This window comes from Chlorocebus sabaeus, chromosome 7 (assembly GCF_047675955.1).
Source record: "Chlorocebus sabaeus isolate Y175 chromosome 7, mChlSab1.0.hap1, whole genome shotgun sequence".
Taxonomy (NCBI): Eukaryota; Metazoa; Chordata; class Mammalia; order Primates; family Cercopithecidae; genus Chlorocebus; species Chlorocebus sabaeus.
Window position 1 is genome coordinate 98,848,541 of NC_132910.1, and position 24,756 is coordinate 98,873,296.

The following is a 24,756-nucleotide window of genomic DNA, read 5'->3' on the forward strand; positions in this document are numbered from 1 at the left end:
GTTCTAAAACTGTGCCCTGTGGAGGCTCCTATAGCCTTAAGAGCTGAAGGACCCCTCCTGTGGCCCTCTGGGGAAGAGTGGGGTAATGCCAGAGGGGAGCAGGGGTGTTTCTGTCTGAGAATGTGACACGTGCACAGCAGTGTGGCCAGGACTGCCAAGGCCTCTGGGCAGGGAGCTTACCCCTGGACATGGCCCAGGATGTACTGAGGAGCAGGATCAGGAGGGTGTTTTCTTACTTTGGTGGATTATCTTCCTTCCCCTAGAAGAGGAGTGGAGTATGTTTTGCTGTTTTAGCTGGATGGGTGCGGCTGCTCCCCAGGCTGTGCAGAGGCTGCCTGGCCTTCCCTCAGCCTTACCTTGCTCAGCTCCTGCAGCACCAACTGCAGCTGCCTAGACCAGGTCCATATCCTGTGTTCATTCAGAGGCACTTTGGTGGTTTGGGGCAAAAAAGAGCACTCAGGCCATGCGTTTCTTGTTGGCACTGGGGCTGCAGGGCTTGCATCTGATGGTGCCACCCACAGGGCCTTCCCTGGTGTTCCCCACATCTGTAAAGGAGGTGCCAGGTGAAAACAGAGCCAAAGGACTTGCAGGGGCTGCAGCCTCACCCTCTTTCCTTTGTAGTAGCAGCCACACCTGCGGTTGGGAATATGGAAGGGAAAAGCAATGGGTATCCATGCCAGAGATGGATGTCTAACTCATTCTTTCCTTACAGTGACTGCACAAGCCAGGGGATATTAGCCCATTTTATGGATGAGAAAATGGAGAAGGAGCACTTGCTTCCTCAGGTTCAATAAGCTAGTCACATGTTCTTTCTGCTGTGCCATCTTGTCCTCAGGGCCATGCTGTTATGAGTCGAATTGTTTCCCACTCTCCAAATTCATATGTTGAAGTTCTTAGCCCCCAGTCCCTCAGAATGTGACATCATTTGGAAATAGAATCTTTGCAGATGTCACTAGTTAAGCTGAGCACAGTAGGGTTGGCCCTAATCCGATATGACTGATGTCCTTAAAACAAGGGGAAATCTGGACACTGAGAGACTCGCACAGAAGAAAGATGACATGAAGAGAAACAGGGAGAAGACAGCCATCTACAAGCCAAGGGGAGAGGCCTGGAATAGACCCTTCTTCACAGCCCTCACTGAAGGAACCAACCCTGTTGACGCCTCCATCTTGGACTTCCAGCCTCCAGAACTGGGAGAAAATGCATTTCTGCTTAAGGTGCCCAGTTTGTGGTCCTTTGTTACAGCAGCTCTATGAAAATAAGACAGTGGTGAAAAGTGCATGTTGCGTTACAGACAAGCTGTTTTGAAATCTTATTTTTGCTATTTTATATCTTGGTGACCTCTGGTAAGTTACTTGACCTTTTTATGGGTCTGTTTGTGCCTGTGAAATGGAAAGAGGAGACGCAACCTGTGGGATGTGACGGTTAAATGAGAGTGAATGTCCTGTGCTGGATGGGTGCATGGTAGGAAGTGGGGTTTAGTAAATGGAGATGACTGGAGAAGGCAAGGGGCAGGGCACTGTGGTGGTTGGGGGTCGGTTTCTGTCCTGCTTCTCATCTCTAAGTCACCACCTGCTTCCTGCCAGCATCTGTTCTGCAAAAGCCATTCCCTGCTCTTGTCCTTTGCCAGTGTTGCTCAGCCTCTCCCCTCCTTCCCAACGCCACTATCCACTATCCACTCCAGGCTCCTGCTCTCTTGGGCTTGCCTTTGTTCCCATTCACCTCCAGACTGGGCATCTTCTCACCTTCTTAGGGGTTCTCCCAGTCTCTCAAAACCAGTCCCGGTGACCCCTTCCTTGGCCAGATATTTTCCACGACTTCTTGAATATTCTTGAGCCACGTGGCTTTCCTCTGTCCACTCTGAGGATGCTATTCCAGGAGCGTGTCCTCAAACAGCTCTCCTGCTCCTCGTTCTGCAAATGTTTTCTCAGTTGCTTCTCAGCACTCTTCTTCCTTGACTGGCCTGAGCAGTAATTTATTGCTACCTCATTTGGGCAGTTCAGCTCATTCTAACGCTTAAATGTCTAGCTGAAAGTATCTCAACCTACTGGTTAGAATACCTTGGAAAACACTATCTGAAGATCGACTTGATTGGAAAGACTTCTATTTTTGGCCCAACAAGGGACCTGCACTTTAAATTTGGGCAGTGAATGCATGGCAGCTCAGGGCTATGCATTGGTGTTTGGATTTCTTCTTCCTTGTGGAGTTTAGCAACTAAGGAAACACTGCAAGGTGGAGCAGCTCCCATGCTGGGAGCAGCAGGATCAGACCCAGCCAGGCCAGTTTTCACAGGTGCTGCCATCCACCCTCAGTCAGGCTGGCTCGGGGCATGGAGATCCATATAAACGGGTTTTTCAGACTAGGGAAAACTTGGAAACCACTGTCTTGGCAACATACATGCTGCAGCAAAATACCTGAGTAACTACTAGTGGTAGACATTTAAAAATCCTGATCTTTCACCCCTCCCCAAACCATGCCCCTTTGTGGAGCCCTTTCAGGCTGACTCGGGGCTTCACCTCACAACCTGCTTTGGCCAATGGGGTAGGAGCAAACTTGATTCAGTCAGAGGCATGGAAAGTGTTATATGCCTTTCCAGGGTCTCTTTTAGAGCCCTGGCTTTGCCATGAAAATAAACCCAGGCTAGCTTGCTGGAGGATGAGAGGCCACATGGAGCAGCACCACTGCAGACCAGACAGCTGCAGGCTGACCACGGAGGTACAAACAATCCCAGCTCAGCCGAGCCTGGCTCAGGTCAGCACACCCAGCCTGCTTCTCCAGCCAACTCATAGACTCATGAGAAATAGTCAATGGTGATTGATCTAAAGCGGTGGGTTTTGGGATGTTCTGTTGTACAGCAGCAGCTAACTGCCTGCCACTTGGCCCCATTGTTCACTTTGCTTTGGACAGTCTTGGTCCATGATCAGTGTTCATGCCTTACCCAGTGTTTTTTGGGAAGCTACTGTTTTATTTCCAAGAAAATTGCTACAGTAGCAACTGGCTGACTTGAAATTAAAGTGCCAGAGATACTTGTAATCAAGTCATTTTAATCTGTGTACATTTGCAGAGTTTACAAAAAATACGTTAGAGCTGATTTGTACATAAAGGGACAATGTTTTCTATTTGCTTGGGGGGAATTCAGCACACAGAAGCAAACAAGCCTCTAAATACATAGGCATCACTGGGCATAATTTTTTTTTAACTGCTCTGGCATAGAGTGGCTGGCTGTCTCCGTGGCAGAGACCAGTTCTTAGCTAATGATTCCTAACTGTGGGCTGAATTCTTTTGGCCTGAGAGCACTTCTAGAGATTGTTAGAAATAGCCACATTGACCCAAGAATGAGTCTGTTCAATTAGAAAAGGGCACCCCCTTTAGCCAAGGGTGCACATTGTAGGGGACTCCTGCCAGCTTTGGGTGGGTTCCCAGCCCAAGATGGCTTTTGTTTCAAGTTAGGGGCTCTCTGTGAAAAGCCCTGTTCCCTAATAGGTCAATTTTCTGAAAATTTTAAATCTAAAATTGCATTTATAGTATTTTACACACCAAAAATTTGTGCTCACAACTTACTTCCTGTGCTGTGTTCAGTGAGTATGCTGTGTTCAGAAATGGATCTGTTGTGTTTCACAAAGCTGAGTTTGTTTTACTATCTAATAGTCTTCTCTTGCTGAAAGCAAAAATAATTTGAACAATCACCAGTTGAGTAACACATTAAAAATGTACTGTACTTGAATTTATCTTGTGGGAAATGTTTTCTATTTAAAATCCAGCTGGTGATTGCTTACTGCTCCTTTGTGACCCATATTAATGAGTGGAATCCAAGGGACAAGCCTGCAGAAATGTCAGAAGAATCGTGGCCAATGGGGAGCTGAGCCTCTTGCTGGCGCAAGGGTCCTGAGGGATGACAGGGTGAGACCATGTAGAGGAAGAACTTTGGAGTCAGACGGGGGCTCCACTCACGTTAGTCTCAAATTCTGCAGAATAAGTTTTCATGTGGTTGTGAAGATAAATGAGGCAATGTATATACAGGGTTTAGCAACTACATGGCAATAGTTATCCAATGGTTACAGAGTATTTTAATGAACCAAATATCAAAAGTATTAGAAACAAGGTCTCTAATCAGTCCCCAAAGAGTAGAATTAACATGTGGCTAACATAGGACTCTTTCTAACATGGAAAACCACTGTTCTCCATCTTGGATGTAGGCAGAGTGCATACAATCAAGATTTGGGAGGGCACAAAATCCATGTGTACCTACAGACATTCAAATGAATTCGCTCCAAAACAACAGGTGATTAAAGTAAAGGATTTATTGTAATCTGCTTACAGTCCTTTGCAAAGACAGACATATGTTTTTGCATAAAGATATAAATTGCTTCATTTTAAACTAATTTAGTTTTTTTTAAATTATATGAACTTTTGGTGAATTATGAACTGTACCAAACCAAGATTTTTAAGAGCAATATGGTACAAAAATAAGAGCAGACAGACAATTTGGACTGGGACAGGCATTCAACAGTGAATTTAGAATATGGCTTTGCTGTTTAATCAAGCAAAGTTACCTGGAGACACACAAAGAGCCAGTAACTTTGTTAATACAAAAAGCTGATGCAGACCATCTCCATCCCAAACCTGGTTAAGTCAGAATTCCCATTTTATAAAAACTAGTCTGAACTAAAAGCTGCTTTTGTAAGTAAGTCATTTGTTTTCTAGCAACTCCCAGTCTGCATGCTGTGTATTTATTACCTTCAAAATGTGGCTTTCATATTGCTGTGCATGTAAGTTGACTGTAAAGATCTGCCTATAAATTAAATTCCTGAAATTGCAAATTATGTAAGAAAAACTCCTCCCTCTGAGTGCAGCTTTCACAGGTTTCCCCTTGCACAAGGCAGGTGTCTTTTGAAAGACAAGGTAATGTTGCCTGCATGGTGAACCCTGGAGAAAAGTGTTGATCCAATTGCTGCTTCCTCCTGGCCATGGGCTTCTCCAGCTACAGCTTTTAGATTTTGGAAAGTAATATGATTTCACTGAGTAAACCTGATGATTATCATCACTTTTAAAAGATTAATTTGGCCTCTATTCAAAGTAGTTTATTTAGTGCAATCATATTGTTAGTTTCCCCAAAGATACATGTTTGTGATTTGGGGCAAGGGAAAAGCCATAAATTGCATCAGTGCCAAACAGATTAATGAATTAAAAATTTTAGTGCCCCTGTCTGGCATATATGATCTGTAGTTTTTCTCCAAAACTGTTTCTGTATAAAATTTATTTTTAAAACCTACCTTTTAAAAATCTAAAACCCCTCTATCTCCCGGTCTCCACGCCATTCAGATGATTGAACCTTGCCAAGATGGGCTGTCCCAGCGCATCCTGCCATGATCTGTGTGTTCCTGTGACTGGTTCCAGGAGTGCAGAACCCCTTTCCAAGCTCAGAAGGGAAGAGCTGATCTTTAACAGAGAGAGTGCATGGAATTTTTTTTCCCACAGGAGAAAATCTTATTTTCTAAAAGGGGAGGAAAAGAGGCTCTCTGAGCCGTCGAGTTCCCAGTCTCTCCTCGAGTTGGAGGAAAAGGGGAACAAGGCAGCTTTCCTGAAGCTGCAGCACTCCCAGGACCACCTCCTCCCACGTGTGTTGTCAAATGATACCTTCCAGGAGCTGCAGACACCGCAGTGTGTGTCATTCCCCGATGGAGTAGGATAAAGCAGAAGCCGGAAAACGTGCTGGAGTCCCACAAATGCCCCAAGCAGGAGACCAAGAACAAAACAAAAAGTACAGAAAAAGTAGAAAGGCTTCAAGACAACCGAAGAGGTTTAAGTGTGGTTATTTACAACAGAGACTGTAAAATGGTAAATTAGATATGAAGCTAAAAAAGGCACAGCTTTCCCTTTCTTAAATACACTGTAAACGGTTCATTATGCATGCAGGACATTGCACTTTACAAAAAAAAAATTACCTTGTTTAGACAAAGATAGTACTTAAATAGTCTCCAGCAAAATAGAATTCTTTCAAAAATACTTTCCCATTCATCCTATTAACCATTAAAGATTTTTTTTTGTATGTGTCTCATTTACAAAAGATCCTTATACCTTATTTCAGGTCCTTCATAATTTATACATACAGTAATGTACAGCACAGCAAAAGACTGCATAAAATTATTTGTAAAGCCAACACAATAGATACTAGAAATCAAACCAAGGCATTTAACATCTTATCCATTCTAATTAAATAAGAAATGGACGCTAACGAGTGTGTATATCAGTGATGCAGAAGACCGTGGACGAGCGAGGGCTCAGAGGGGGCTGCCACCCCACGCCACGAGTTCTGTTATTACACAACAGGAATCTGTATATATTTTTTAATTTTTTGTGTTTTTTAAATAACAAAAGAATATTAATGCCCCATATTGACTATACGTTTTATGTGCAAACCAAGGGTAAGCTTTAAAAAGTTCGTTAGTCCTTGAACCCTTTTAAAACAAGCAAACAATACCAGAAACTACATGGCATAGTTAAAACTTCCATCTGTGAAAATATCAAAATCAGAGTTATTGACTAGATATGGCTTTTCATCCCGAGGAGCAGGAACATGTTTCTAAGCGCTGGGGGATTGGAGGGGGGGAATCCTTCAGACTGCTCTGGTCTCGCCAAATCCATGGAAAAACAGCTTTCCCAGCTCCAAACCTCTGACATGACTTTAAACTTGAGAAACAAGTGTGAATCAACCATCACATGTTAGAAACAGGTTTTCTTGGGTCCTTCTGGGTGTGGAACAACACGGGGAAACTTAAGGCAAAGTTCTTCCGGGCAGCGGGCAGTCACTTCCGGTGGAAGTAGAGTGGCTTGGCATTCCCCGACTCCACCTTGGGCAGCTGGTCGCTGATGATCTCCACCAGCATTGCGGGGAACTCTACCTTCAGCGCATGGGACTCTCGGAAGGTGTAGAAGCAGAATTCCAGCAGGTCGCTCACCAGCTGTAACACAGACACAGGGGGCATGACACGGGGGCCTCGCTTCCGACCCTGGATCCCTCTGCATTCTGACTCTGGTGGGAACTCAAAGGACAACAGTCAGAAAGCCTCCCAGGAGACCACGTTCTCCTTAACTGAGCAGAGTCATCTGTCCTGGGAGAGGAAGAAGGGTGCTCACATCATCCATGTCATCTGCCTTTCGTGGAAAACAAATTCAGCTGAGAGCTGAATTTTGAGCACTGAATGTATCAGATGCTACAGGGACAGTGACAGCATTAATAGTGACTGGGTCACTGTACTGCACTCATCAAATTCTAATTTCTAAATGTGTGCCTACACATGTATCTTTGTACTGGCGATGGGACTTCCCAGGGTGTAAGGTGGGCTGGTGGGAAGGGGCAGGTGCTGGCCCAAGGTCTAAGCACCGCAGACACCCAGGAGGGTGAGGAGAAAGACAGAGCACCTCACAGGCAGCTGTGGTGTCCCCCTAGCTGGGCCTGCCAATGGAGCTGCCACGGGGGAAAGCTGGCACTTCCACCTGCAGCCCCAGGCCCTCTTTCCTTCCTTGTAGGGGCCTGCCCTGTGGGGGCAGACCTGAGACTCCTCAGCGACTTCCTATTTCAGGCTGATTTTGAGACAGTGAAAAACATCAAGTACAGGTTCTGGGGTGTCCCCTAGCTCTTTTTCCCTACTCTGTGAACCAAGAACCTTTCTCATCCCCTCCAGACCTGAACTGCTCCAGGGTGAGCCAACGCAGGGTGGGGCGTCGCCTCACCCAGGAGATGCAAGAGGTCGGGGAACTCCCTCCACTAGCCAAGGGAAGCTGTGAGGGACTGTGCTGTAATGGTGCTTCCGGCCCAGATACTATACTTGTCCCAGGGTCTTCGCAACCCACAGACCAGGAGATTCCCTTGGGTGCCTATACCACCAGGGCCCTGGGTTTCAAGCACAAAACTAGGTGCCAGTTAGGGTAGACACCGAGCTAGCTGCAGGAGTTTTTTTCATACCCCAGTGGCACCTAGAACACCAGTGAGATAGAACCATTCACTTCCATGGAAAGGAGGCTGAAGCCAAGGAGCCAAGTGGTCTAGCTCAGCGGATCCCACCACCACGGAGCCTAGCAAGCTGAGATCCACTGGCTTGAAATTCTTGCTGCCAGCACAGCAGTCTGAAATTGACCTGGGATGCTCGAGCTTGGTGTGGGGAGGAGCATCCGCCATTACTGAGGCTTGAGTAGGCTGTTTTCCCCTCACAGTGTAAACAAAGCCACTGGGAAGTTCCAACTGGGTGGAGCACACTGCAGCTCCCCAAGGCCACTGTAACCAGACTGCCTCTCTAGATTCCTCCTCTCTGGGCAGGGCACCTCTGAAAAAAAGGCAGCAGCCCCAGTCACGGGCTTATAGAGAAAACCCCCATCTCCCTAGGACAGAGCACCTGGGGGAAGGGACGGCTATGGGCACAGCTTCAGCAGACTTAAACGTCCCCGCCTGAGAGCTCTGAAGAGAGCAGTGGTTCTCTCAGCACAGCACTAGAGTTCTGATAAGGGACAGACTGCCTCCTGAAGTGGTCCCTGATTCCTGTGCCTCCTGACAAGGAGACACCTCATACAGGAGAGCTTCACCTGGCATCTGGTGGGTGCCCCTCTGGGACAAAGCCTCCAGAGTTAGGAATAGGCAGCAATCTTTGCTGTTCTGCAGCCTCTGCTGGTGATACTCAGGCACACAGGGTCTGGAGTGGACCTCCAGCAAACTCCCAGCAGACCTGCAGCAGAGGGGCCTGACTGGTAGAAGGAAAACTAACAAAGGAAGAGCATCAACATCAACTAAAAGGATGTCCACACAGAAACCCCATCTGAAGGCCACCAACGTCAAAGACCAAAGGTAGATAAATCCACGAAGATGGGGAGAAACCAGTGCAAAAAAGCCTGAAAATTCCAAAAACCAGAACGCCTCTTCTCCTACAAAGGATCACAACTCTTCATCAGCAAGGGAACAAAACTGGACGGATAATGAGTTTGACGAATTGACAGAAGTAGGCTTCAGAAGGTGGATAATAACAAACTCCTCTGAGCTAAAGGAGTACATTCAAACCCAATGCAAGGAAGCTAAGAACCTTGAAAAAAGATGGATTATTAACTAACCAATTTAGAGAAGAACATAAATGACCTGATGAAGCTGAAAAACACAGCACGAGAACTTCATGAAGCATACACAATTATCAATAGCTGAATTGATCAAGCAGAAGAAAGGATATCAGAGATTTAAGATCAACTCAAAGGAATAAAGCAAGAAGAGAAGATTAGAGTGAAAAGAAACGAACAAAGCCTCCAAGAAATACCAAATCTACGCTTGATTGGTGTAACTGAAAGTGACGGGCAGAATGGAACCAAGTTGGAAAACACTCTTCGGGATATTATCCAGGAGAACTTCCCCAACCTAGCAAGGCAGACCAACTTTCAAATTCAGGAAATACAGAGAATGCCACAAAGATACTCCTCGAGAAGAGCAACTCCAAGACATGTAATTCTCAGATTCACCAAGGTTGAAATGAAGGAAAAAATATTAAAGGAAGCCAGAGAGAAAGGTTGGGTTACCCACAAAGGGAAGCGCATCACAGTAACAGTTGATCTCTGCAGAAACCCTATAAGCCAGAAGAGAGTCGGGGCCAAGAGTCAACATTCTTAAAAGAATTTTCAACCCAGAATTTCATATCCAGCCAAACTACACTTCATAAGTGAAGGAGAAATAAAATCCTTGACAGACAAGCAAATGCTGAGAGATTCTGTCACCACCAGGCCTGCCTTACAAGAGCTCCTGAAGGAAGCAATAGACATGGAAAGGAACAACCAGTACCAGCTACTGCAAAAACATACTAAATTGTAAAGACCATCAATTCTATGATGAAACTGCATCAACTAACAGGTAAAACAACCAGCTAGCATTGTAATGACAGGATGAAATTCACACATAACAATGGCCCCTTAAATGTAAACGGGCTAAATGCTCCAATTAAAAGACACAGTCTGGCTAATTCAATCAAGAGTCAAAACCCATCAGTGTGCTGTATTCAGGAGACTCATCTCATGTGCAAAGACACACATAGGCTCAAAGAGATGGAGGAAGATTTACCAAGCAAATGGAAAGCAAAAATAGCAGGGGTTCCAATCCTAGTGTCTGATAAAACAGACTTTAAACCAACAAAGATCAAAGGAGGGCATTACATAATGGTAAAAGGATCAATGCAACAAGAAGAGCTAAGTATCCTAAATATATATGCACCCAATACAGGAGTACCCAGATTCATAAAGCAAGTTCTTAGAGATGTACACAGAGACTTAGACTCCCACACAATAATATTGGGAGACTTTAACACCCCACTGTCAGATCAATGAGACAGAAAATTAAAGATATTCAGGACTTGAACTCAGCTCTGGACCAAGCAGACCTAATAGACATCTACAGAACTCTCCACCCCAAATCAACAGAATATACATTCTTCTTGGCACCTCACTGCACGTATTCTAAAATTGACCACATAATTGGAAGTAAAACACTCCTTAGCAAATGCAACAGAATGGAAATAATAAGTCTCTCAGACCACAGTTCAATCGAATTAGAACTCAGGATTAAGAAACTCACTCAAAACGCATAACCACATGGAAACTGAACAATCTGCTCCTGAATGATTCTTGAGTAAATAACAAAATGAAGGTAGAGATAAATAAGTTCTTTGAAACCAATGAGAGCAAAGACACAATGTACCAGGATCTCTGGGACACAGCTAAAGAAGTGTTTAGACAAATCTATAGCACTAAATGCCCACAGGATAAAGCAGGAAAGATCTAAAGTTGACACCCTAGCATCACAATTAAAAGAATTACAGAAGCAAGAGCAAACACATTCAAAAGCTAGCAGAAGACGATAAATAAGATCAGAGCAGAAATGAAAGAGAGACACAAAAAATCTTTCAAAAAAACCAATCCAGGAGGTGTTTTTTTGAAAAGATCAAAATAGATAGACTGCTAGACTAATGAAGAGAGAAGAATCAAACGCAATAAAAAAAAAGAGGCATCACCACTGATCCCACAGAAATACAAACTAACATCAGAGAATACTATAAACACCTCTATGCAAATAAACTAGAAAATCTAGAAGAAATGGATAAATTTTTCTGGACACACACCCTCTTAAGTCTAAACCAGGAAGCAGTCGAATGCCTGAATAGACCAAAAACAAGTTCTGAAATTGAGGCAGTAATTAATAACCTATCAACCAAAAAAGTCCAGAACCGGATGGATTCACAGCCAGATTTTACCAGAGGTACAAAGAGGAGCTGGTACCATTCCTTCTGAAACTATTCCAAACAATAGAAAAAGAGAGAGAGACTCCTCCCTAACTCATTTTGTGAGGCCAGCACCATCCTGATACCAAAACCTGGCAGAGACACAATAAAAAATGAGAATTTCAGGCCAATATTCCTGATGACCATCGATGCAAAAATCCTCAATATGGGCAAACTGAATCCAGCAGCACGTTAAAAAGCTTATCCACCACGATCAAGTCAGCTTCATCCCTGGGATGCAAAGCTGGTTCAACATACACAAATCAATAAACGTAATCCATCACATAAACAGAACCAATGACAAAAACCACATGATTGTCTCAACAGATGCAGAAAAGGCCTTTGATAAAATTTAACATGGCTTCATGCTAAAAACTCTCAATAGCTGGGTGCGGTGGCTCATGCCTGTAATCCCAGCACTTGGAGAGGCTGAGGTGGGCAGATCACTTGAGATCAGGAGTTTGAGATCAGCCTGGCCAAAATGGTGAAACCCTGTCTCTATTTAAAAAAAAAAAAAAAAAAAAAAAAAGCCAGGCATGGTGGCATACACCTGTAATCCCAGCTACCCGAGAGGTGGAGGTTGCAGTAAGCCAAGATTGCACCACTGCAATCCAGCCTGAGTGACTGAGTGAGACTGTCTCAACAAACAGACAAAAAAATAAAGTAGGTATTGATGGAACATATCTCAAAATAATAGCTATTTCTGCCAAACCCACAGCCAATATCATACTGAATGGAAAAAAACTGGAAGCATTCCCTTCGAAAACTGGCACAAGACAAGGATGCCCTCTCGCACCACTTCTATTCAACATAGTATTAGAAGGTCTGGCAAGGGCAGTCAGACAAGAGAAAGAAATAAAGGGTATTCAAATAGGAAGAGAGGAATTAAAATTGTTTCCAGATGACATGATTATATTTAGAAAACCCCATCATCTCAGCCCAAAATCTCCTTAAGCTGATAAGCAACTTCAGCAAAGTCTCAGGATACAAAATCAATGTGCAAAAGTCACAAGCATTCCTATACACAAATAATAGACAAACAGCCAAATCATGAGTGAACTCCCATTCACAACTGCTACAAACAGAATAAAATAGAAATACAACGTACAAGGGATGTGAAGGACCTGAAGTCTCAAGGAAATAAGAGATGACACAACAAATGGAAAAACATTCCATGCTAATGGATAGGAACAAATATCATGAAAATGGCCATACCGCCCAAAGTAATTTATAGATGCAATGTTATCCCCACCAGCTACCACTGATTTTCTTCACAGAATTAGAAAAAAAACTACTTCAAATTTCATATGGAACCAAAAAAAGAGCCCGCATAGCGAAGACAAACTTAAGCAAAAAACAAAGCTGGAGGCATTATGCTACCTGACTTTATACTACAGGGATAAAATAACCAAAACAGATATATAGACCAATGGAACAGAAAGAGGCCTCAGAAATAATGCCACGCATCTACAACCATCTGATCTTTGACAAACCTGATAAAACAATGGGGAAAGTATTCTCTATTTAATAAATGGTATTGTGAAAACTGGCTAGCCATATGCAGAAAAAAAACTGGACCTCTTCCTTACACCTTATAAAAAAATTCACTCAAGATGGATTAAAGAGTTAAACATAAGACCTAAAACCATAACAACCCTAGAAGAAAACCTAGCCAATACCATTCAGGACATAGGCATGGGCAAATAAAAACACCAAAAGCGATGGCAGCAACAGCCAAAATTGACAAATTGGATCTAATTAAACTAAAGAGCTTTTGCACAGCAAAAGAAACTATCACCAGAGTGAACAGGTAACCTACAGAATGGGAGAAAATTTTTGCAATCTATCCATCTGGCAGAGGGCTAATATCCAGAATCTACAAAGAACTTAAATTTACAAGAAAAAAACCCCATCAAAAAGTGGGCAAAGGATATGAATAGACACTTCTCAAAAGAAGACATTTATGCAGCCAACAAACATTTGAAAAAAAGCTCATCATCACTGGTCATTAGAGAAATGCAAATCAAAACCACAATGAGATACCACCACCTCATCATCATGGCGATCATTAAAAAGTTAGGAAACAACAGATGCTGGAAAGGATATGGAGAAATAGGAACACTTTTTGTGGGAGTGCAAAGTAGTTCAACCATTGTGGAAGACAGTGTGGTGATTCCTCAAGGATCTAGAACCAGAAATATCATTTGACTCAGCAATCCCATTACTGGGTATATACCCAAAGGATTACAAATCATTCTATAAAGACACATGCACACGTATGTTTATTGTGGCACTGTTCAAAATAGAAAAGACTTGGAACCAACCCAAATCCCCACCAGTGATAGACTGGATAAAGAAAATGCAGTACATATACACCAGGGAATACTATGCAGCCATAAAAAGGATGAGTTCATGTCCTTTGCAGGGACATGGATGAAGCTGGAAACTTACCATTCTCAGCAAACTAACACAAGAACAGAAAACCAAACACTGCATGTTCTCACTCATAAGTGGGAGTTGAACAATGAGAACATATGGACACAGGGAGGGGAACATCACACACTGGGGCCTGTTGGGGGGCAGGGGGCTAGAGGAGGGATAGCATTAGGACAAACACCTAATGTAGATGACGGGTTGATGGGTACAGCAAACCACCATGGCATGTGTACCCCAGAACTTAAAGTATAATAATAATTATAAATGCAGCACAGCATTACCATTGCACAGCAAGAGCACTGCTATTCCATTTACTAGGAATAGCAATTCCAAATCAGAAAAAATACACTCTAATTTTTCTGTAGTTTATATTCCATTATAGGAAAAATGATTTTTGGTTATTTCCAAGTGTATTACAGCTGGCAATATGAACGTGACCTGCCATAAAATAACTCTATAGTTTAATAATGAGTCTGGTGAACTCGCATCTGTCACTTACCTTGATGATTTTAAAATCAATTAGCAAGCTTTGAGTCAGATAGTAAATAACTGGTAAAGGCGTCCAATACAAACCAGGAATCAAGAAAATCTCATCAGGGAAAAAACTGTCATGCTTCTGTTTGTACCTGTGTCACTGCCCTCAATCTGCAGAGTGGTATTTTCCTAATCGGCTACCAAGGACTGTGGGGTTTAATGTGCTACGCACCCGCAGGATGTTTGGGCCCAGAAAGCTGGGGAACAGCACCATCTTCACACACACATGCTAGGCCTCAGTTTCCTCACCTGTATCATGGGGATAAGAACAGTCTCTGGGCCTCGGAGTTGTTTCAGAGGAATGAATGAGCGACTCCGGTAAAGTGTTTCAAGCTCCACCTGACATGCAGCAAGTTATTAAAGATGGGGAGAAGTACTGCTGGAGCAAGAGCACTGTGATTCTGTCCTTCCCATACTTCTTCCATGATAAAACACCATTTTCCTCTATGGAACACAGTTTGTGAAACCTGCTCTGTGACATTTTGGTGGAACTTGGTCCTTGGGTCCCCATTCTATAAAATGAGGGATGGGAGAACCTTGTTTTTTGTCTTTTCAGGAATGTTTAAGAAACATGCCATCCCATTTCTGTTTTGATTTTTCTCATGTGGCAGGCCTGTGGCTGTCAAAGCTACAGCCACGCTGGGTGTGGTGCTGCAGATGTGCTGCCGTGAGTCAGCAGTGCCAGCGCTGGGTGGGGATGCTTCCATCAGGCTAGCGGAGTCCTGCACACGCACCGCAGCGCTCGGGACCCGGGTGCCGTGGACTCTCTCCATGCGGGTGTCTGTAGGCCTATGAGGGGGACTTTTTTCCTTAAAGTTTTAACCCGAGGGTAGACATCTTGGTTTCTAGGCAGTATCAACCACCACAAGGACGACTGTCTGGTGGCCAAACCTTTCACATTTCTGGGACTGAGCCTTGTTCATGTCTGGGGATAAAGGTTCCCTTTACTCAGGCCACAGAGGTTTGGGGGAGGGCCAGTGTCCTTTATTTACAACTCATATCCAGCGAACTCACCAAGCACCTGCTCTGTGCCAGTCACTGGGGAAGCTGCAGTGAACACATCTCTCTCTCAAGGCGTCTGTGTTCTTTTCTACTAAGTAGAAATACACACAGAAAGGCAGGTGCTACCAGTGTGAGGAGGGAAGGGAGGAGGTGCAGTTCAGAGGGGCTCTCAGGAAAGATGGGCTTGGATGCACGTGACCTGAAGGTCGCATGGCCATTGGGGGACCAGCAAGGGCAGGGTTACCTAGGGAGTTCCTGAAGAGCGGAGAAGCCTGCCAGCCTACCGACTGACATCCAAAAAAGTTACACAGAAGGGCCATGGAAGGGTTCATATTGGTACACAGGTGACAGCAACGCTGACACGTATGTAATAAGAGAAGGAATAGAGTAAGTCGACCCTTGAACAAGTTTCAGCATGCAGCCCGGGCACATCTGTGAACCTGCTAACAGGGAGAGGTCCCAGGCCCTCTCGGAGCCTCTGTGCCTGTCTAACACATAAACACGTCCACAGCATTGAGCACCACCCAGGAGATGCTGAGAAACAGGACAGAATGGAGAAGGGCTGGGCCTAGGGGCTTGGCTGTTTTTCTTCACAGGCTGGCTGGGGACAGGTGTCCCAGACACTACTCAATAACAATGCATATTCACCTGGGGCTGGCATTTCCCACCCACCTCTGTTCCGTGTTCCACAGACGGAGAAAGCAGTTCATTCCCAGTCATGAGGGCTTCTGTTTATGCCTCGGTCAGCTGCAGAGGATGGGTCCTTCGTGTGGAACCCGGAGCTGGCATCAGAGCCAGCAGGTGGCATTGGCCTGGCAGCCGGGGGCTGGGCATTTGACTGTCTAAGCATGACGTCACTGGTGGATGGGGGCGGTGTCACCACCAACCACTACCAGGAAAGGGCTCAGCCTATGTTGTTTGGGTGGCTAGGATGCCCACAGGGCTGGGTGTGCAGAAGGCCTCAGCAGCCATCAGAAGTGCCGGCAGCCGTAGAAGCCCATCTGGTGCAGCCTGCCCTGGGACAAGGCGGAAAACCTCTGCAGGCCTAAATCCTGAGCCATGACTGCAGTTGCTGATGTCAGGGAACATCTGTGGGAATCGAAGCGGGGGCCCCCAGTCACTGGGCGAGGAGAAAGATGACCAAGCTGGTCCGAGCTGCAAGTCCTGGGCCCCGTGTGCTCACTGGCCTGCACAGCCTTCCCCCAACCCTGGCCTGCTCTAGCCAGTGGACCAGGGGAGCCTTCAGGGCAGGACCCACAGATGCCCGGCCCTTAGTAGATGTGGAAGGTAGGGAGGTGCTGCAGTACACAGCCCCATCGCAACTGGAAAAATCCACGTGCATGAAGTTAGCAGCTGCAGGTGGTTAGATCTCAGGGAGGTGGGGACAAGACCCGGAGAGCTGGGTGAGATTGACATATCAAACATCTGGGTCAGCACGGATACTGACCAGCCAGAATGGACACTGGTTCCTGTGCCACACCGCTGTCTTACGGCAAAGCATGTAACATCACCCTGTGCATTCATGTGGTCATCTCCTGGGTACCAGTCTGGTGTAGTGCACAGGTACGCGTTGAGGAATATGCAGACTTGGCCCTTACCTGAGCCTCAAAAAGCCAGGAAATGAGGATACAAATGCATACAAGGCACTTGTACATCATCAGACACTGTTCTCTACCCACCCCCCTCAGTGCACAATAGGCCACTGTCCCCAGTACAGAGTTGGTAGAGGCAGGGCAGGCTGAACTCACACCCTGAAAGGGGATGCTGGGCAGGGTGGGAGCCAGGCTGTGCACCTCTAAATGAGCACCGTTTCTAGTTTGAATACAAACCACTATTCCCACTTGCAAAGCATGAAACCACCAAACGAGAGTTCACTTCATCAGGATGTGTCTGTTTTGGAATGGGGGGAGAAAGCCAGACCATCCCAAAGGCCACCTTTCAAAGCAAATGACTTCAGAATGACTGTGTGCACAGCTCTCCGGGGATGCCCCGACAGTTTCCTCAGACACTCACTTGGCGTGGAATCAATTCTGGAAAATGTCGTGCTCGTGAGCAGCTGCTGCTGCTTCCCCAGTTCTTTCTCTGCAGTCACCTCTTCCCCGCAGGCCCTCCTGGAGCCCAGCCTGGAGGAATCCTTTCTGGCCTCTCACCTCACAGATGACACTTTCTTATTTTTCTCATTTACTTGACCATTAGCCTTGGAGCCAGGTGACCCCACTTCCTCTTTTATCCTGCTGGCCACATCTTTATCAGTTTAACCTGTCCTATTTATGGTGCAGCTCCTTAAACAGCAGCCTGCAAGCTCCCTGACAGAGGAATCGCCTGTCTTATTCCCCATGGCTCCCAAGAGTGGCCCCTTCTTGTTCTGCTGTGCAGCCCTGGTGTGGGCTGAGGGCTAAAGGGATTCCAAGCTACTGTTGCCCGGATTCTCACTCCTGGGTTTCTCTGACTTATTCCAAACTCCCAGTGCTTGGGGATGACTTATTTCAACAGTATTTTTTAGGGTAGCTGTTGATAGTTTTATTCATTGAGCCAAAACAAAAACTGGGCAACCTAAATGAGCATCTTCATTTTGTGGCACTGGCACTGCAAACCTCAATACACGAAGCTAACCCCTTTCCATCTTTCCCTGGACTCTGGTTTCCTTCAGCCTGTGCATGCTGAGTTTTAACATGACTCCATCCGTATGCCATGCCAGGGGTGCTAGGAGCCCCATTTTCTGCTCACTGTGGTTAGAGGCCCTGGGGTCAGAGTAGGGAAGGTGATCATAGCGACCAAGCCCAAAGCTCTACCTTCAATCGTCAGCATGAGTGACTTCATTGCAATGAGTCAAATGCAATGATGGCCTGGCCTGCTGTCTCAATGCTGATTCCCACTAGCCTTTCCTGGTAGATCCCAGGCTAAATGGAGAGGCAAGAACCCTAATTATAATCAGCAATAAGAGTCCCACATTGTTAGAAATCAGAGAAAGATTTGTGCATTGACTTTTCATTCTGTACAAAATACATCTGCTGGGATCTCAGAAGTTTAGCAGATGCCCAGCATGATTTTTCCAGCCTGACGGGCCACAGCTGTCAGGGTGGAAGAAGAGCCTGGCAAGGTCACAGGGCGACTGATGGCACTTGGCTCCCTCCGACGATGAGGCCTGGGGCTCGATCTGCCTTTTCCCTACTACCTCACGAGTCATCAGTGGGGCAGGCCAGTGGCCACTCCCCACTTTCCCTGCTCCTACCGCAAATGATGGCTTCTCAGAAGGCTGTGCAGGGAGAGGCTCCTTCTTGCTGCACATCTGGGGCCAATGCTGCTGTTCTGAGGTTACACAATCACTTCAGTGGTGATGAAGCCTGAATGATACATCCTCTCTAAAGTAGGTCCCCCATGATTTCAATAGCATGCTCATTTCTTATATGTTATCTACTGACTCCAGAATGTATAACATGAGCATTGGGGCAGGGGATATTGGAAATTTTATTTTCAAAGATCAAAATTTTAGCGATATTGATGGGGTTAGGGCAAAAGATACATTGACTCAACTATAAATACTCCAATGCTAGTAGTTTCACTGGACACAAATGACTGGCAACTGTTTAGTCCAGGTGTTCCAGAAATAGCCTTCGAAATATTGGAAAATGACCTGCAGTGATTATATAAGAAATTTGGCCTTCATCTGAAACAAAACAGTGTTATTCTTGGATATGGCACCAAAAACATAGGCAATGAAAGAAAAAAGATAAATATGAGTAGATGAAAATTAAAACCTCTGCATCCAAGGTCACCATCAAGAGAGTTAAAAGGCAACCCAAAGAAGGGGAGAAGATATTTTCAATCATATGTCAGGCATGGGGTTAATATTCAGAATATATAAAGAACAACTACAACTCAACAACAACAAAGCAATCTGAATCAAAACTTGATAAAGGACTTGCCAAAGCCATTTTTCCAAAGAAGATACACAAATGCCCAATAAGCACAAGAAGAGATGCTTGACAGCTCTAGTCATTAGAGAAATGCAAATCAAAACTAAAACTGCAATGAGATAGCATTTCACACCCATTAGGATGGCTATTATCAAAAAAAGGGGGAAATAACAAGTGTTCAAAAGACAGTGGAAAATAACAAGTGTTGACAAGGATATAGAGAAATTGGAACCCTTGTATGCCACTGTTGAAAATGTATAATGGTGCAGTGCTTTGGAGGACAGTATGACAGTTCCTAGAGAGATTAAACAGAGAATTACCATGTGACACACCATTCCACTTCAGGCATATACACAAAAGAACTGAAAGCAAGTGCTCAAATAGGTATTTGTACATAAGTGTTCACAGCTGGGCACAGGGCTCATGCCTGTAAATCCCAGCACTTTGGGAGGCCAAGGAAGGTGGATCACCTGAGGTCAGGAGTCTGAGACCTGCCTGGCCAACATGGTGAAACCCAGTCTCTACTAAAAATACAAAAAATTAGCCGGGCGTGGTAGTAGATGCCTGTAATCCCAGTTACTTCGGAGGCTGAGGCAGGAGAATCGCTTGAACCCGGGAGGCGGAGGTTGCAGTGAGCTGAGATTGTGCCACTGCACTCCAGCCTGGGCAACAAGAGCAAAACTCCATCTCAAAACAAACAAACAAACAAACAAAACCCCAAAAAACAACATGTGTTCACAGCAGCATTATTCATAATTTCAAAAGGTGAAAACAGCTCAAGCGTCCATCCACGGATTAACAAAATGTGGCATACACAGAGAGCTATTATCCAGCCTCGAAAAGAAATGAAATTCTGATACATGCTACAGCACCAGGAACCTCAAAAACATTAACTAAGTGAAATGAGCCAGATAAAAAAGAACAAATACTTTATGATTCCACTTATATGAGGTACCTAGAGTGGCCAGATTCATAGAAACAAAGCAGAATAGCGCTTACCAGGAGTAGGGGAAAGGAAGTTCATGTTTAAGGGGTATAGTTTCTGGGATAGATGGTGGTGATGGTTGCACAACTATGTGAACGGACCTAATACCACTGAATTGTACACTTCAAATGGATAAAATGGTCAACTGTGAGCTATGTATATTCCACAATAAATATTAATTTTGAAAAAACAGACTCTAAACCCCCAACCTGCTCCCAGTGCAGGCTGAAAGGGAGGCTGCCCACTTGTGCTCAGATGGGCCCCTGAGCCATGTGGCTCTGCTTCTTCCCTGTCTGGTAATATCTCAGCAGAATGTGACATGGTATGAAAGTCCATCCCTTACCAATTTAGCAGCATTTCATTTGTTTCTATACCTAAGGAAAAATACAACCTTAACAAGGTTACGCTACCACTCATGATGGGCTCCCTTCTGAAAACCCAGGCTCCACGATGCCATCGCTCAGCTGAGTGTTCCTGGCAGGCTCTCTCAGTGGGTGAGTTTTGGAGAGTCCTGAAGCCCTCCTCGATCTGACCAACAGACCAAAAGGCACTTCTTGGCCAAAAGTTTGTCAGTGAGCACGCTCGGTGCAGCAGTAAATGCTAGGCACGTGGGAGGCCTTTGGGGACCATAGTGGGAAGCTTAGTGGCGCTGATGGAGTGACAGAGGCAGGGCTGTCCCATGCAGCCTCCCAGGGCTGGTTTCGGAGTCTAGGCTATTGCAGGCTCAGGCAGTCTGGGTCTGTCCAGTGCCTGCCCAGAACAGATGGCTGGGATGGGAGGGTGGAGAGGTGGAGTAGGTGCTACAGTGTCTCATGAGAAACCAAGGGCATTTCTGAAAACTCATCCCGGCCCCCAGCCATTAGCATCTGATTGTTACCAAGACTATGTTTTAATTTGTTCTTCATCCCCATTTTTATAACAAATTCAACACCAGTCACTGGTCTGTGGTCAGGGGTGAATATTAAATCCTCGAAACATGTTGTTTGGATGATGGGCTCAATTTCCTTCTAATTTTTTTGTTTAATTTTATTTAATTTCCACCTTAAGTTTCCTTGTATTAAAAGCCTCATTCTAGACCACAGCTCTGCCTTCTTGAAAATAACGTGTATTGTACATATGAAAAACACAAAGCAAAATGACACAATGGAAAAGAAGAAAGTAGAGCTTAAAGATAAAGGGGTAATTAGAACCTTGCTGAACAAAGGAAGTGTAATGAAAGGGTGGTGGTTGAAATGCATTGGCATGTTACTGTATATAGAAGTATGAACTTTTCTAATCTTGTTTTCAATATTTCCTAGATCCTTCCTGCAAATGTACACTATGCTGAGCAAAGTACAAATCTGACTTGTGTTTATATGTCACCAACTTCAACATCAGGTTTAATCTAGATTAGGCAGCTAAATCCTTACTTCAATCTCCCCAAAAAAGGAACATCAAGCAATAAGGGGCAGACCCTAGAGGCCGAAGGCAGCCTTAGGTAAGAACACGTGAGAGCAAGGTATCTCAAGGCAATAGATAAGGACTGTTTTCTTCCCTTGATTCTATGATGCCATAGAAAGCAAATAGGGACGGTCCGGCAAACAACAGTTGCAGGTCAAATCTGGCCTTTATGCCTTAAAGGTTTTTCCATGTTTGTGTTTTTTACACTTTTAAATGACTGAAAAAAAATCCAAAGAGTAATACTTTGTGACATGTTCAAATGTTATGAAATTGTTTAGAACACGGCCACACTCATTCATTCATTCACATATATCCTGTGATTGCTGTCATGCTACAGTGGCATAGCCGAGTAGCTGTAACCAAGATTGTGTGACCCACAGAGCCTAAAATAGTTACTATGTGGCCCACTACAGAAGAAGTTTACTGACCCATGGATTGGAAGGCATCTCAGAGAGTCAATAATAGCTTTGGAAGGAACAGGTTTTGTTTGTTTGTTAAAGTATATAAATCAAGTATACAATGTCTTCATTTACTAAAATGTGCGGGAAAAGAAGTCTCCAAATTAAGTGATATGGTGGTACTTAGATCTGGCTTTCCTGTTACCATACAGATTCTTCTAGCCTTTAGGAAACGCTTTAGAAAGAATCCTAGCCCCTGTGGATGTAGGGCTAGGTAACCGAAGACATCATGCAACTTAAAGGTTCCAGAATTTGTCATTCAAATAGAGAGCCTCTGTCACACATGTCTCACATTTTTGGCTGTTCCTTCAGGAGTCATTTCCCTTTGAGCCTACATTCCCTGGGGAATTCACAGTTGATCCTTGATATCATGGTAGCTAACTATGTCTTGCAAAGTCACCTGAACACTGATTTAACACATACTGAACAATTGCTCCTAGGGAAATACAGGGCTAGGTTCCCACAAGCTGCTGAAGCCACCCTCATAGGGTTGACAAGAATCGCATGCCAGGTCTGGACAGAAATACAGTTATAATTAAGTATTAATCATGCTGAACTTCGGCCCACTTCCTAGTTGCTAAAAGTCACATAGCACTAGATACTGACCATACAGACAGGATCTCTTGACACTAGAATCAAAGGTTTTTGTTTAAGGATCGCTTAAGACAGGCCTGTCCAACCCATGGCCCACGGGCTGTATGTGGCCCAGGACGGCTTTGAATGCGGCCCCACACAAATTCATAAACTTTCTTAAAATATGAGATTCTTTTGCTTTTTTTTTTTTTTTTAAGCTCATCAGCTATCGCTAGTGTTAGTGTATTTTATGTGCAGCCCAAGACAATTCTTCTTCCAATGTGGCCCAGGGAAGCCAAAAGACTGGACACCCCTGGCTTAAGATGTTTTTCAGATCCTGAATTCCAGCAACCAGTTTGAAGACCCCCCCTACAGAGGAACAGGATCAGCATGAGAATATGGCTTCTCCATCTCCCTGCTCAGCAACTTCCCCTTGTACTCTTCGACCAATCAATGACCTCCACACTTCCGCCCACTCCCAAGCCCTTAAAAACCCTTGCCCCAAACTCCTGGGGAGATGGGTTTGAGGTTTGTCCCATCTCCTCTTTTGGTGTGACTCTGAGTAAACCTCTCTGCTGCAATCCAGTGTCTTGGTGTATTGACTTTCTGTGTGCATCAGGCAATAACCTATTACAGTTACATTGCTGGTCACAACTTTTTCAACAAATGACAATATATAACCTTGTTTTATGTGTGTTTCTGTTTAAAGGCATCTTATTTAATGTATACTGCCAATTCCCTAACTGAACTCATGGCCAACAGCACTGTAACTCAGGCCTGAAGAATTCTTCTTTAGCACACATATTTTCTCCATAAGCCACGTCATAGTTTTCTCGCACTTAGGAACATAGACAGCACTGGGGCTCTGTGCTTGGGGGTCATCTCAACAGCAGACTCACCAACAAAATGCACAAAAATACAAAAAACCATGGCATGCAGTAGACCTCAAAAAGGATGAGTATTTACGGCATTAGAGCTGAAACAAGAGAGCAGAGTCTGCTTGTTTGACCTCGCCAGGAACATGCACATTGGTGGCAGGCATTTTTCACTGCTCTGCACATCTAGGAATGCCTGCAAAAGTGCCCCGAGCATTGATTTTAGGGTTACAAATACATTTTAGTGAGTAGGTGAAGTTGCAAATACAAAATCTGAGAATGATGAGCATTGACTGTCTGCAGTTTAACCCACGTACACTTTCTAGTCCCTTTAACTATGACCTTGATACACTTAATTGGTCAATTGGCATCTTCCTAGCCTTTTAAATGTCAATCATTTAAAACTATCTCCTCTTTCTATAATGACACTGACAATAACATTTCTCTATTGCTCAAGAGAGTCTCACTCCTTATGGAATTCCTTCACTATTTTCTTTTTGTATCAAATGAGGCCCTGGGTTTAAAAGTTCCTTTTTGAGCATATCAGTGAGTCTCTTGTCTGCCTGAATTCTTATGTCCTGCTTCACCCAAACTTTCCGTCTTTCCTATCTCTGCTATCTTCTTCCCTGGCCACACCTGCAAGGTATTCTACCCATTGCAAGCTTACTTCAGGCTGAATTCTGACGAACACCATCTTAAGTAGATTCTATCATGCCTGGGCCAGGCTGTGTAACTGGCGGGGCCGTGGGCAAAATGAACATAAGGGGACCCTCGTTCAAAGTTTACTAAGAATTTCAAGATGGGAGCAGCAGAATATTATGCCAAGAGTGGGACTGCAAGGCCACACCCCCATGACACTTGGCCCTGGAGATGCCCACATTATGGATAAGCCCAGAGTGACACCTAACCTAGGTGGAGGGCTAGGTGGAGGTACCTAGGTGGAGGTACCCAGGTGGAGGGCTAGGTGGAGGTACCTAGGTGGAGGGCTAGGTGGAGGGCTAGGTGAAGGGCTAGGTGAAGGGCTAGGTGGAGGTACCTAGGTGGAGGGCTAGGTGGAGGGCTAGGTGGAGGTACCTAGGTGGAGGGCTAGGTGGAGGGCTAGGTGGAGGTACCTAGGTGGAGGGCTAGGTGGAGGGCTAGGTGAAGGGCTAGGTGGAGGTACCTAGGTGGAGGGCTAGGTGGAGGGCTAGGTGGAGGTACCTAGGTGGAGGTACCTAGGTGGAGGGCTAGGTGGAG

At 44.9% G+C, this 24,756-nt stretch overlaps 1 protein-coding gene across 3 annotated transcripts in view; it reads right to left on the reverse strand.

Moving 5' to 3' along the window:
• Positions 1 to 4,283: 4,283 nt before the first annotated feature.
• NR3C2 (nuclear receptor subfamily 3 group C member 2) overlaps positions 4,284 to 24,756 on the reverse strand; it is a 368,607-nt gene continuing 348,134 nt past the window's right edge. For 2 of the 3 annotated variants that reach the window (XM_037986899.2, XM_037986894.2), the window contains exon 9: positions 5,621 to 6,962. In XM_037986899.2, coding sequence (XP_037842827.1) covers positions 6,807 to 6,962 — 156 coding nt within the window. In that variant the 3' untranslated portion in view covers positions 5,621 to 6,806. Of the gene's footprint in view, positions 6,963 to 24,756 lie in introns of all 3 variants that reach the window. The other variant, XM_007999946.3, reaches the window with a different exon arrangement.